The sequence below is a fragment of the Castor canadensis genome, chromosome 4 (genome assembly GCF_047511655.1).
Source record: "Castor canadensis chromosome 4, mCasCan1.hap1v2, whole genome shotgun sequence".
NCBI lineage: Eukaryota > Metazoa > Chordata > Mammalia > Rodentia > Castoridae > Castor > Castor canadensis.
In genome coordinates this window covers 128959140-128972965 of record NC_133389.1, presented here as the reverse complement: position 1 = coordinate 128972965, position 13826 = coordinate 128959140, and the positions used below count along the sequence as shown (strand labels likewise).

General features: G+C 31.8%; 1 protein-coding gene and 1 non-coding gene across 6 annotated transcripts in view; both read right to left on the bottom strand.

Annotated features, from left to right (window-relative positions):
- Window positions 1–4387: 4387 nt before the first annotated feature.
- The window catches only part of Mtx2 (metaxin 2), a 46120-nt gene continuing 36681 nt past the window's right edge, over window positions 4388–13826 (bottom strand). The window contains exons 6-11 of one of the 5 annotated variants that reach the window (XM_074071153.1): window positions 13022–13114; window positions 12486–12524; window positions 11981–12106; window positions 10897–10973; window positions 6355–6432; window positions 4702–4837 (exon numbers count right to left, since the gene is read on the bottom strand). In XM_074071153.1, coding sequence (XP_073927254.1) covers window positions 6390–6432; window positions 10897–10973; window positions 11981–12106; window positions 12486–12524; window positions 13022–13114 — 378 coding nt within the window. In that variant the 3' untranslated portion in view covers window positions 4702–4837; window positions 6355–6389. The other 4 variants (XR_012447270.1, XM_020177344.2, XM_074071152.1 and 1 more) reach the window with 4 other exon arrangements.
- On the bottom strand, window positions 10648–10790 carry LOC141422904 (small nucleolar RNA SNORA57). Its single transcript, XR_012447605.1, has one exon. It is a non-coding gene; the product is annotated as a small nucleolar RNA SNORA57 (small nucleolar RNA).

Genomic DNA, 13826 nt, shown 5'->3' with positions numbered 1-13826 from the left:
AAACCCACATTTTTCCAGACTTCCTTCCAAATAGGGTTCTGTGTGTTACTTAGTTTTAGCATTTGACCAGGTAAGTTGTGAAAGATAAAAGTGAGGTGGAAAGTCTAATACTATCATTTCTATGGCAAGCATTATCATAGGTTTTTTTCTGTAGAAATGCCATCAGAGGTATCGCCTGGTATCAAGTCATTAGCTCTGTGAAATTAAGAGGCAATGTGTGGGCATCCATTCTGGTAGTGCTTATCACAGCAGGGATTTTCTGGTTCTCTTCTGGAATGCTACAGCAGTCACAAACAGCATCCCATCATGGCACCTTCCTGATCAAGATAGGTATAGTACAACTGGAGCGCTCATGGCTTCCCAATCCTAAAAGAGGCAAGAGTGTCATTGCAGACCTGCTTCTGCGGAATCGCTCCTCAAAGCACAACCTCCAGTGTTTCTTCAGTGCTGTAAAAAGATTCTGTAAGCCACTTGAAATCTTATAATAAACTCCATCCTGCTTAAACTTTCTAGAGTAAATTCTGGTAGGATTTTGTTTTGCTTTTTAATGTTTTAGAAGATTTATTAAGAGTCACATAGGTTGTCAGCAAAAAACCCTGTAAAGAACAGAGGAGCTATTTGAACAAACAATAGTCTTTTCTAGGACAATTCGAGAGTCAGGACCAGAAAGATTTTTTTTTCTTTAACTTTTGTACAACTATGTAGTTGAAAATTACATCTTCCTCATTATGTCTGATATCAGTTTCCCATTATCTTCCTTCACAAATTTCAACAAAAAGGTGAACTGAATGTGCTTAAGAATTTCAAAAAAGGTCTTTACCGGTATTACTTTTGGCATATGGTTTTTAAGGTCTCAGTTGTAAAGTAGGCAAACTTAAAAGGGAAACACTAAAATACACAGAAATATTTTGCTCATCATCATACAATGGGTCACGTATTTTATGACTGTGTCCACCTACTCAGTTAAAAAAGAAATGAGCCACAGGGCTTAGTAGTTAATCTGCACAGAAGGCAATAAGATCTTAAGAGTTCCATTAGTGACTTCTACAGGGAAGGATGCCCTAAACAAGGCACAAAAAGCTCAAATCATAAAGAAATCAAGCATCACTTTAACTATATTAAAATTAAGAACTTCTATACATTGAAAGACACCATTAAGGAAGTAAAAAGACAAACCAACTAGGAGGAAATATCTTTAACACTTATAACCAACTACGAATTAATATCATAGAATTTCCATAAATCACTAAAAACAGATTAAAAACAATCCAACAGGAAAAAAACAGACAAAACTATTATGAATAGGTAATTCACATAGATATACATAAGCACAGAAAAAAATAGCCAATAAGCATAAAAAATATACTCAGCTTAAAATACAAACTAAAACCACATTAAAAAAAAATTAAGTCTAGGCCAGGTGCAGTGGCTCAAGCCTATAATGCTAGCTACTTGGCAGGCAGAGACTGGGAGGATCACAGTTTGAGGCCAGTCAGGGCAAAAAGTCAGCAAAACCCTATCTCAACCAATGGCTAGGAGCAGTGGAATGTGCCTGTCATACCAGCTATGTGGGAAAGACCAAACAGGAGGCTCACAGTATAGTCCAGCCTATCTCCAAAATAACCAAAGCATAAAGGGCTGGAGGTGTGACTAAAGGGGTAGAGAGCCTGACTAGCAAGCACAAAGCCCCCTCCTAAAAAATTAAGTCTAATAATTCCAAATGTTGGCAAAGAAGTGGAAGTGTGAAAATTGATAAATATTCGGGAAAATAACTTGGAATTACCTACTAAAGTTAAATATACACATATCTGACAACCCAGCAACCATATTCTAAGTATATACCCTGGAAAAATCAATACACATTTGCACCAGAATATATGTACAAGATTGTTCATAAGCAGTTTCTTTTATAACAGCAAGAATCCTGACACACCCAAAAGTCCACCAACAAGGGACCATAGAAATAAAGTATTACATTTGCATATAAAAGAATACTATTAACAGTGGAAGTTAGCCACTGCTAGGTTGAATGAAATGAATGAAATTCAAAATGTAACACTGTGTGGAAAAAAATCAAAACTCAGAATTCAAATATGTTCTCATCTATGTAAAGATTGAAAACAGAGAAAAAATTAAAGTGTGGGAATGATTCACACAAAGTTCAGGATAATGGCAGTCTCCAAGTTGAGAGGGGCTAGCTTTAGATTAAATCAGTGTCATGTGAGGCCTGCTAAGATTAGAAATGTTTACTTTTTCACTTAGATGTGAATTTGATGCATATCACAACAAAATATTAAGATAAAGGAATACTGCTGTATATTACATTTTAAGCAGACATGTGAACAGATATAAAATAATATTGAAAAAGAAAAAGAAAAAAAACCAAAAAATAATGGGGTATCTATTGGCCTTGAGCTAGTAACTGTTGAAACAAGGCTGATAGGTAATAGTAGTACTTTTTGCTACTTTCTCTACTTCTGTGTATGTTTGAAATTTTATATAATAAAACCTCTTTTTAAAAATTTCGTACTTTTAATTTTAAATGAATACTTTTTATATCAAGAATAAACAAACAACCTTGATTTCCAACTTCTGCACAGACTATAGAAAGATGAAAAGAGCACTGCTCCTACCCTTACAATAACCATAAACACCACACAATCTGCAAACTTTCTCAGGTTCTTGAATTCATCAGTAAACTGAAGCTATAGGGACAACTAATTCAAATCTAAAGGGAGAAGGGACATGAGGACTTACCTGAAACAGGTACTGTTGAACAATAATGAGAACTAAGCTAAAAATTAACTAATTGCTAAAGACTGATTGTGGGCTAACAAAAGATTTAAAATAAAACAAAAACCTGAGGTTCACAGATTCAAGGGGAATTTATATGCATTCAAAGGTTCTAGGAATCTCACAGAAAGTTCATACAAAATAAATTAGAGACATGGTAGGAATTATGAGAAAGTTTACTATATTATGTGTGTTTTGACAGTATAACAGTATTTAATTCTTTTGTCAGCACACTGGCTTTTCACTAATAATTTTTAGCTACTATCACTTGACTTTATAAATTCAAATGTAAAAGATAAATGCAGGAAACTGAACTCGCCATTACAGAATGTCAATGTTTCCACTTTCCATTACATTGTGTTTTGATAGATTCATTTCAACACTGAACAAACCATCTCTGAGAATAATCCACATACAATATAGATATCTCACCTTGGAATAAACATTCAATATCTCCTGATAAGAATATAGCAGTTGTGATCATTAAGATTAAAAATATCAAAACCTATGACAGAGTATATCCAAAAAACTCAGAGAAAAAAATTTGTATTATGTATACTGATTGTGTATAATACTTGCATATGTAAATGAATTATGGCAACATTAAAAGAAAAATGTGCTATATGCAAAACATGTATATAAAAATATACACAAAAATCAGTCATAAAAATTGTGCAAAAAACCCCAGATGATGGGGGACTTTTTATTTTATTGTACACATTACAAAAGTAACTCAGAAAAAGCTAATAGTGGTATATCCCAAAGTGCGATACTCAAAGTTTATGTGGGATTTAGACCAGAATTTAGATTAGAAGAACCTGTTAATCCTTTATAATCTTAACAACAACAAAAAAAGCAGAATGGTGAAAAGTCAAATTGATGTCAGACTGCCTGGGTTTGAATAACAATTCTATCACTTACTAGTTCTATATCCTTGGGCAAGGTATCATTATTTTTGTGGCTCTATTTCCTCACCTATAAATTGGGGACAAATAAGCATCATAGTATTTTTGTAAGGATTAAGTGAATTAAAAATCCCTGTTACATAAAAAGAAAGTACTATCATTCTTGACATTTTAACATTTTTTACAACTAGTTCTTTATGCCATCCCTAGTTTTATAAGATATATTAGAAAATTTGAAAGCACAACATATAATTCTTAGTGTTTACATATAAACTGCCATCAATACTTCTGTGAAAACTATCCTCTCTTCCCCAAAAAAAGGAATAAAAGAGCATTATCGAAATGTTGTCTCAAAAAAAAAGTAAGGTCCTTCAACCCATCCCCTTATCAAATGTAAATCACAGCTGCTCTGATGAAATGCTATTTAATCCAATCCAGTCTGGACATAAAGAATGCCCTTCCATGTTAACTCTTCACCTCACTGAACTACCTTATAGTCATCCATTTTCTAAGTGCATACTTGCTAAGAGCATTGTTCCCATGACCAGTTTCATCAAGTACCTAAGGAAGTAGTATTAGAGTATGTAACGCAAATTTCTTGCCTAGAAAAGACATTGTTTACCCTGTATTTATATATAAAGCTGAGTGAGTAGCTTTCAGAAAGATCAAAAGAAAGTGAGTAACAATCACACATTTATTTAAGTTTTATTTTTATGTGCTTATAAGGAAACAAACATTTCAAAATATATAGAGTACAATATATCAAATGAAACAATTCAAAATTAATGTGTACACAAATAACAATGTAAAGAACATACATAGGATACATTATGTAATTTGTTTTGAGGTTTCAAAAAACAGTGTTTTTGGTTTTAAAATTCTGATGCCAATCTCTATCATAAATTCCAAGTAACATGTATTTTAAAAATTAGATTTTTTTTTAAAATAACTAAGTTCACATATAAGCCTAATGCAACCTGCCTTTACCTCGATCTTCAAAATAGTGCTGTTCGATTCTTCTACAGAAAGCAAGGAGGTTGCTGTAGTTTTTCACCTTCTCAGAAAGTTCATCATTGGTCAGCTGTGTGGTAAGAATAGTGTACAGATGGCCAAATACTAGGGCATCAAGTTCAGTAGGTCTAAAACAAAAGTAAAAATGAGAGTAACATGAACAAGACCTAACTTTAAAGTCAGAAAATATTCTGACTTTAAAATATTTTATTCATCAATTAAAAATTAAAATGTCACATAAGAAATAACTCCTATCATAACTTGATAGAATTTATTCCATTTTAACTTCGTTGTAAGACATGAAAACACTAAACTATGATTTAATAGTTGTGACTTGCTTGCTTGTAGTACTTAAATGTGTTAAAAAATACATAGATGTAAATAGATCACATTAATTTAATTATTTTAATCACCAAATAAATACAATAAGTACTCAATGTGCCAGAAACTGTACCAGAGGCTAGATACAAAAACAAGAAAGACACTCTAAGACATGGATAAAAGCATAACTTACCACAACATAAATTATTAAATATTTTAATAGATTCATAAACAAAATTCTGTCGAAGCATTTTAACAGGATTTCACTGTGATGCTGGGACCAAAAAAATGATACCCAATTATTCAATCATGAACCAAGAACATTATATGATCTAAATTTTTACCATTTGTAAAAGAATTTAGATTTCTGAAAGAGACAATCTTAAAGATGGCTTCCTCCTAATGTAACTTTAAGCTTCTACTCATTCTGCATATTATAGTCAAAATGCCTTTTGCAATGTTACTAGGTCACACCACTCCAAGTATAAAACATCCCAGTGGATTTCCACTTTCACTAAAATAACAAACTCCCTACTCTAAACATATAAGGAGTAGATGATGTGGTCCCTTCCCATCTCTTCAGCCTCATTACCATTCTCAGCACAACTAAAACTGCGCTTTGCTTTTTTATCTGAACATAACAAACTCAAGCTAATCTTGAGGCCTTGGCATCAACTATTCCTCCTACCTGAATTATTTTTCCCCTGACTTCACGTTTGGCTCCTTCTTGATTTTCAAAGTGATGCCCAAATGTCACATTTTAGAGCCAATTCTGATCACTCAAACTAAAGTGGACACTGTGTCACTTACTATCAGGTAATGCTATCTTAGTTCTCCATGTAGTAGTTAATGTCATCTAATATTTACTGTTCATTATATGTCTCTTCTATGAGACTGTAGGTTCCATGAGGAAAAAACCTGGTCTACTACTTTCTAGCTATATTCCCAATGCCTAGAACAATGCCTAGGACAAAATGGGTCCTCAATATGTGTTGCATAAATCACTAAAAAAATTATATGCTTCTCTTTATTACACTATAACTGTATTTATTTAACTGTTTTCCTCACTACACTCCAAATTCTTTAAAGGCAATACTGCCTATATCTTTACTTCCCCAGTTCTTTGTACAGTATCTAGAATCTAAAAGATGATTTGCTGAATAAATGAATGAAAGAGAAAAGAAAGAATCCCACATGTGGAGCGTGGGATATTTTATTTTTTTCAGTAGCGGTTATTCACATTCTTTCAAAGCCTTCCCTCTTGTGACACATTCATGAGATATTAATTAAAGTAAGATGTATAGCTGAACATGGTAGTGCACACCTGATTCCAGCACTCAGGAAGATGAGGCAGGAGGATTAAGAGTTCAAGACCAGCCTGGACTTCATAGGGAGACCCTGTCTAGAGCAAAATAAATAAACAATAATAAAAATAAAATAAAGTTAGATAGGCAGTCTATGGCTATACCTAAGAGGACAGTCGATAGGATAGTTTTTTAAAACTGTAAGCGTCCTTAGACATTACAGACAAAGAATAAATAGCAAACAGATCCTTATAAAACATTAACTCTTCCACATTCCTAAGCATTTCTTTTTGGCTGTCCTGGGATTTGAACTCAGGACCTCAAGCTTGCTAGTTAAGAACTCTACCATTTAAGCTACACCTCCAGCCCTTTTAGCTTTAATTTTCAGATAGGATCAGATTGTGATATTCCTACCTATGCATCCCACATAGCTGTGATGACAGATGTAAGCAACTAGTCCAGCTTGTTTCTTGAGATGAGGTCTTACTAACTTTTTTACCCAAGCTGGCCTCAAACAATGACCCTCCTGATCTCTGCCTCCTGAGTATCTTGGGCATGTACCACCTGGCCCCCACTAAACATTTCTTAAAAGGTATATCTTATCTTAACAATTAAGGACTTATTTTTTTAGTTCTTGTTTAGTGGCAATTACCTTTTGCTTCTTATACTAGAATCTCAAAAACATGAATAGTTTCTCTGATGCAACTTCCAGCAGTATAGCTATATGTTCTTTATCAATAAATGAAGACTCTGAATGAGTTCAAGAAGGAATGCATGCTCAAAGTAGAAACGTCCAGAAATACTCCTGAAGTGGTCAAAATGTTATTTGCTGCAAATATATACCCACATAACTCCAAAGGTGCTGAGTTACATATGGATATGAGCATACAAAAATTGATCTGATGTTACATAAAGATAGCAACTTTGTGGTAGGTTACTTTAGAAAGTCTAAGAAGGGGGGGAGAGCGAGGAGGGGGAGTAGGTGGTGGGGGGGGGAGCAGGGGGGAGAAATGACCCAAGCATTGTATGCACATATGAATAATAAAACAATTTAAAAAAAGAAAGTCTAAGAAGAAAGAAGTAAAATATAATAGATTAAATCGAACAAAACATACACACAAAACTTATAAAGTATATTTCTTATAATCTTTACAAATTTCAGCAACTCCCTATATTAATTGATTCTGACATATATAAATTACCAATTCCCACAATCCCTTTTTTTTAAAAAAGTACACTTATGGTGGTAACACAATTACATGCCTTTGTTAAAACTCATACAACTATATTCATAAAAATACCAAGTTTACTAAACGTAAATTACACCTCAATAGACCTGACTTTAAAAAAGGCAAACAATAAATTCAGAAAAATATCTACAATTCATCTGAAAGACAAGGACAAAAAACTATACTTTACCCAGAATTTCTCATTTGTTTAATCAAGCCAAGACTTTAATGACTTTGCTATACTGTAAGAGGAGAAAATACCATTTTCTATTCTTATGCTTGCCAAATAATTTGTGGATTGTAATTTGGATAGAGAAAGCAATTCTCCTCCTAAGAGCTCTAAGATATTTCAAATATATTGCTGCATTTATCTTTATAGACTTTTTATTAGAAAAATATTCCAGGATGATAAATATATTTTAAAGTCCTAAGAAATTTGTTGCCTTCTTATCTTGCATTCTCATTTTTTTCACAGTTCTGTTTATCTATTACTCTTTCATTTGAATATCAAAACAAAAAAGTATCATAAAATGTGAATGTTTTCTTGACCTCTTCCATTTTTAATTTTTGTGGTACTCATCTTTTTTTATTTATTATCATTTCATCTTTCCTTTTTCTTTCTGATACCCTTCATAGAATCATCTACTTTTAAAAACAGTAATTTTACCTAAGGGTTTCCTAATATATTATTAACTTGTCACATCTTCACACTACTAGAAATAATCTGTATCCTTTCCATAAATACCAATCACTGGTCTTTAGAACTTTCATTCAAGTATGTAAATCAAACCCCTAGCTTCTTGGTCATTTGTTATCAACCACTGTTCGTAAGAACAGTGGTTCATAAGTACGAACCACTTAACTATCCTTTTTCTCTTCTCTCATCAAGCAAAGTCATTTGGTTTCTTTCATGAGTCCTGTCTCAACATCCTTGTAGAATAAAAGTTGATTCTAATTTTAGGGAGTAAAAGGAGAACACATAGGAAAATTAAGAGAACTTGTCCAAATTCAGTATATGTGAGAGTTAAGAATAGAATTAAAAACAGGTCCTGTCTGGGGGCTGGCGCCAGTGGGAGAGGAAAGGATATAAGGAAAGGGTGTAGGAGGGTGAATATGGTGAAAACATTATGTACTTATGCATGAAAATAAAAAATGAGACTTGTTGAAGTGTTTCCAGGAATAGGGGGAGAGGGGATAAAGGAGAATAATAGAGGAGGTGAATTCAACTATGATATGTTGTGAGAACTTTTGTAAACGCATCCCCAGTACAATAATAATTTTTTTAAAAGAGAAAAATAAATTTTTTTTAAAAAAGGAACAAACTAAAATTCAGGGCCTCCAACTTGGAGTCTAATCTATTTATCCTATCTTAACTTAAGCTAGCATTGTACTAGCTACAATATCATGCCTCACAAAGGAATGACTCCTGCCACAGATAAAGGAATGAGAAAAGTTTAGTCACAGCAAAGTGAAAATACTGGCTACTTTTTAAGAAATGTAGTTTATTTGTATTTTAATATTGATTAAATGATTAAAATTTAAAAATTGAGCTTATTCTTCATTCATAATTATTGGTTAGTGAAAAAATCTTTAAGTATCAAATAAGGTAAAATTATCTCAAAAACCTGTATCTTTATATCAATTAAACAGTTCCTTAAATGCAAGCCTTTGGTTTTGCAACTATTCTAAATTTGAATTTCTTACGTATAATTATACCCTTATAAAGAAAAGGAATGTCTTGATATTTCCTCTAAATTATGTGCCAAATGATCTCTGGTTGTAATGAATTTAACTGAGAAGAAGTTATATCTATTTTCTTGGCTTCTCCTAAAGACAGTAAGCATGCACAACAAAACTAACTCACTCATAAACCAGAATACACTTCAAACAATAAAATATACCCCTTCTGAGCTTCTGAACTACTAAGAATTCAGTATCAGAAAGAAAAGGAACTCCATAGTACTAACATTTGGATATATTTCCTTGTTACAGACTAAACAACAGAAATAGAAGCACAGTTGCAGAAGCTTTACCTATCAGGATTCCATAATTTGAACTCTGTGACCTTTCTAATTCAGAGATCAACAGGTTCCAAATTTTATCTCAAAATCACTGTGTTACAGAATAAAATAGTTTAAACATTTCCAAGCTATCATTATAGCCATTTTTACTATAAATTTTAATAGCTTTACCAAATGATATCTGACATGGCTATAAAGATGAATGCCTATGAAGATATAAAAATAATAGTAAATAAAGCCTTTTAAAAATTATCAATCTAGGGCTAGAGGTATGATTCAGCAGTAGAGCACCTGCTTTGCAAGTATTGAAGCCCCAAGTTCAAATCCAAGTCCCACCAAAAAAAAAAAAAAAAAGAAAAAAAGTTATCAATGTAAAAAGCAAGATATTTTTTAACAAGCTAAAGACAAAGTTTCTAAAGCAAACCACTGACATTAAAGTGCTAATTTAAACCCATCTTATACTGGATTACAGAATAAATAACCATTTTGACATATTAAAACTGTAATTTTTTAATAAACAAAATTCATTCTTTGCCTACATTGGCAACTTTCTTCAAAACTGCAAAAAAAGAAAAAACCTTGTCAATGAAACATGAATTAATTTACATGTATATACATACATTTAATCTACATCCTTTTATATTAATTTCTGTGCTTTACAAATATTATTCCTGTTTTTAAAAGATAAGTTAGTAATAGTGCTGTCCATCCAACAATATTCTTTATTGCTTAGTCTTACTGACTTTCCTAGTCCTGAGTCATATCTCATATAGATTGTGGCTGCGTTAATAGCAGCTTCAAGTTTTTGTAGTTCTTTAAAGTTTATAATTTTAAGATTTTATAGTTTATACATAGCACCTTGAACTACCTCGTTATCTTGTCACAATGATCGATTTACATAACTAGCCTTAAGAAAAACTCAATGACAAAGACTACATTTTAGAAATCTTGGCTTCCCAAAGCCTAGCACTGTGTCTGACAGCCACAGACGCTAAATAAATGCTTAGTGAATATAAAAATGAATTTAAAAATAAGTCTTTTTGTAAATATTTCTTTCTTTTTTCCATGTCCTGGTGCTTGAAGACTCAATGGGTGGATGGGACGTAACCACCTGAAGATATGACACCAAGGGGACTGAAGCCCTTTTGCCTTTGTACTTAACAGGGAAAGAGACCAAAGGCCCAGGTCTCTGCCGAGAAAAGGAGGGTTATAAATATTTCTTGAAAAAGCAATTCCTTTATAATAAAAGAAATCTGCAACCTAATAATACAGAAATGAAACTAAATATATATATAATAATCAAATGTCTTACTGCTTATTGAAGAAATATGGTTGTGTTCCCAGTCTTTGAGAAAGAGCTTGACAGCACTGGTCTACATCTTCTAAGACCTAACATGGGCAATGGACACCAAAGAAAAAATATCTAAATTAGCAAAACAATAAAAGTATCCAAAACTTAATTTGTATTACAGCTTATAACAGAAACATAAACTTAAGGTAATTTTTTATAATTTATTTAAATAAGACTATAGGCAACATACATGACATAGGTAATGCTTTCTATATAATTGGAAGAAAATATGAGAGTGAATTTCCTTCCAATAAATTTAAGTTACTTATAAGGATTACATCAAGAAAGTTTTTCTCTCAACACTGTCTAAAAAATGTTTTCCTGAATCCATACATTCAAATGATTTTGCATATATTAAAAAAATCTGCCACATAAAAATGATACTACTAACCCACCATAAGTAAAAGCATTTCAATTATTTTTCTACTATATGGAGGTAGATGTTATTTATTCTATCCCTATTAATTTATTAAATACAAATCAGTAGGATGGCTAGCTAGGATTAGGGGTAGTGCTGGCAAAAATGAGACATCAATTAGCTTAATGACACTCAAACTCATGACCTTAACAAAATATACATATATATTTTTTTACATTTTGCTACTTTAGTAAAGAAAAAAATATATTAGGGACCATATTTAATAAGGTTTTTTTAAAGCCCCAATGCTGAAGATCTGTATTTACTGACATAAAAGATTCCCACAATGTATTATTCAATTGGGAAAAAATCAGGTTATAGAGTAGCAGGCATAATATGATCTCATTTAAGGAAACTATTACTAAGAGACATCTAGAAAAATGTTCTCCAAATGGTTAAGAGTGGCAATTTTAAGGTGGTCTGATTTCAGACAATTTTTATTTCTTTTCTGTATATAATTTTTTGACAATAAGCATGTATAACTTTTATAAAAGAAGTAAAAGTACTTCATGGAAGAGAAAAATAGCAAATGTTTTGCTAATTTTATATTATCTGGAATTTTTTTAAAGGAGTACCATTTTTAACATACAAAAGTTGAGGCTTTTCTCAACTTCATCCTGAACTGACCTGGTCAAGGGTCTTGTTACCCCATCCAATAGCTTTCATCTTTCGTTTGACTTCCCATTGCTTCTGATAGGCCAAAATATGATTCAGAGGCCAAGGGTAAGGAGATCCATACCTAGCATGAGTGATCTAGAGCATAAAGACTTTGTGAAAATATGATCCCTCCTAAAAACAATGCTTATTTTCACAAATAGAATTCTAAAATATATTTATAAAGAACATACATACAGCAATCTGAAAAAAAACACAGCTTATGATCTAAAAAAATAAAATTTTAAAACCTTCCCTTTAAAATATATATATACTTTTATGTACTTTTCGAGTTATATCAAACAATGACACATAGCTTCCCTAAAATGTATGTGCAAGCAAAATTAAAGTAAGTGAAAACCTGTATCACTAATGGTATAAACCACAATGTTTCATTTATGAGCAGGGACTTGCGATTCTGAGCAAAAGTGTTTTCTCATTAAATTTTAATTAAGATAAATGCTGCAGAACCACTCACCTCCCCTACTGTAGCTTCATCACACCACTGAAGATACAACTTCAAGGAACAAAAGAACAGTTACCAAAACTTTAGAATATCAAAGAGAAAAAGGATAAAGTTATTCTTTGCCATATTAATTTTTTATAAGCCAACTTTATAAGTCACATATATGAAGAGGTTTTTTTCATAGCTAATATTGCTATACAGAATTATCAAATTTAATGGTGGTACTTTATAAAAACATTTTCTTCTCACAATGTATCTCAAATACCATTAAAATATTATAGGTATTATTTAAGTAAACTTCAAAAGGTCAAAGTAAAATAATGAGTAGACAAGAATCACCCTTTCTTATAAGCAGAAAAAGTAGAGCTGAAAATATCAGGTTACTTGTTAAAGGTAATTTGGACAACCATCAGAGCCCTGCAATCACTTGATTATGTTCACATTTTTCAGTAACTTTAAAATAACCCCTAAGAAAGTTACATATTTTATGAGAATACAAACTACAAAAGATTTTATTTTATTTCAAGTCCTATTATTTTATATGATACCTCCGCAGTCAACAGCATATTGTTGACTAATTCCATGTAAGCTTTCATTTCTGCTTTTTGGACTTCATCCAACCCATCACTAAGAGAATGGCCCTAAAGGAATTTTAAAAAATTTAAAATAGCATTATATTAAATATACAAAAACTTTCGGTTATCTTACTAACAAGTGATATAACATGCAAGTGTCCAATGGATTAAATTCCAAAATGTCTCCTAAAACAAAATTGTTTTATATAAAAGCATATTTAATATTTTATCATTATAAAACACTAATTAATAATTAACAGTATTTATTTATTATATAAATTACTTCCATTGGGCAAAATTACAGAAATTCTTTCATAAAGGAAGAAAACAGAATAGTCAATAAACCTTGTATTTTTAAGAAATAAACCTTAATAATATAAGAAATGCCAGAGGCTGACATGTGTCACTTATAAAGAGGTCAAAGATGAACCTGGGGAAAAGGCACTAATTTAGAAATTCTAATACTACAGTATCCATGGAATAATCTTTACTTCAATCTGGCAATCTGTCGTAAGATTTTTAAAAGGTATACCCTATAACATCCCAATACCAAACTGAGGAATATCATCCTAATGAGAAAGACAAATGTACAAAAGTTGGTGCAAGAAAACTTATTTTAACACTCATGACAGCAAAAAGAAAACAAAATGGCCACAACCTAAATGCCCAACAATAAGGACTTAATATGGCAGAATTTATAAACATATTGGTAATTTTAAGAGTAAGTTGCAAAATAACATCTAATAGTATGATCTGCTTTTTTTATCTACATAAAATG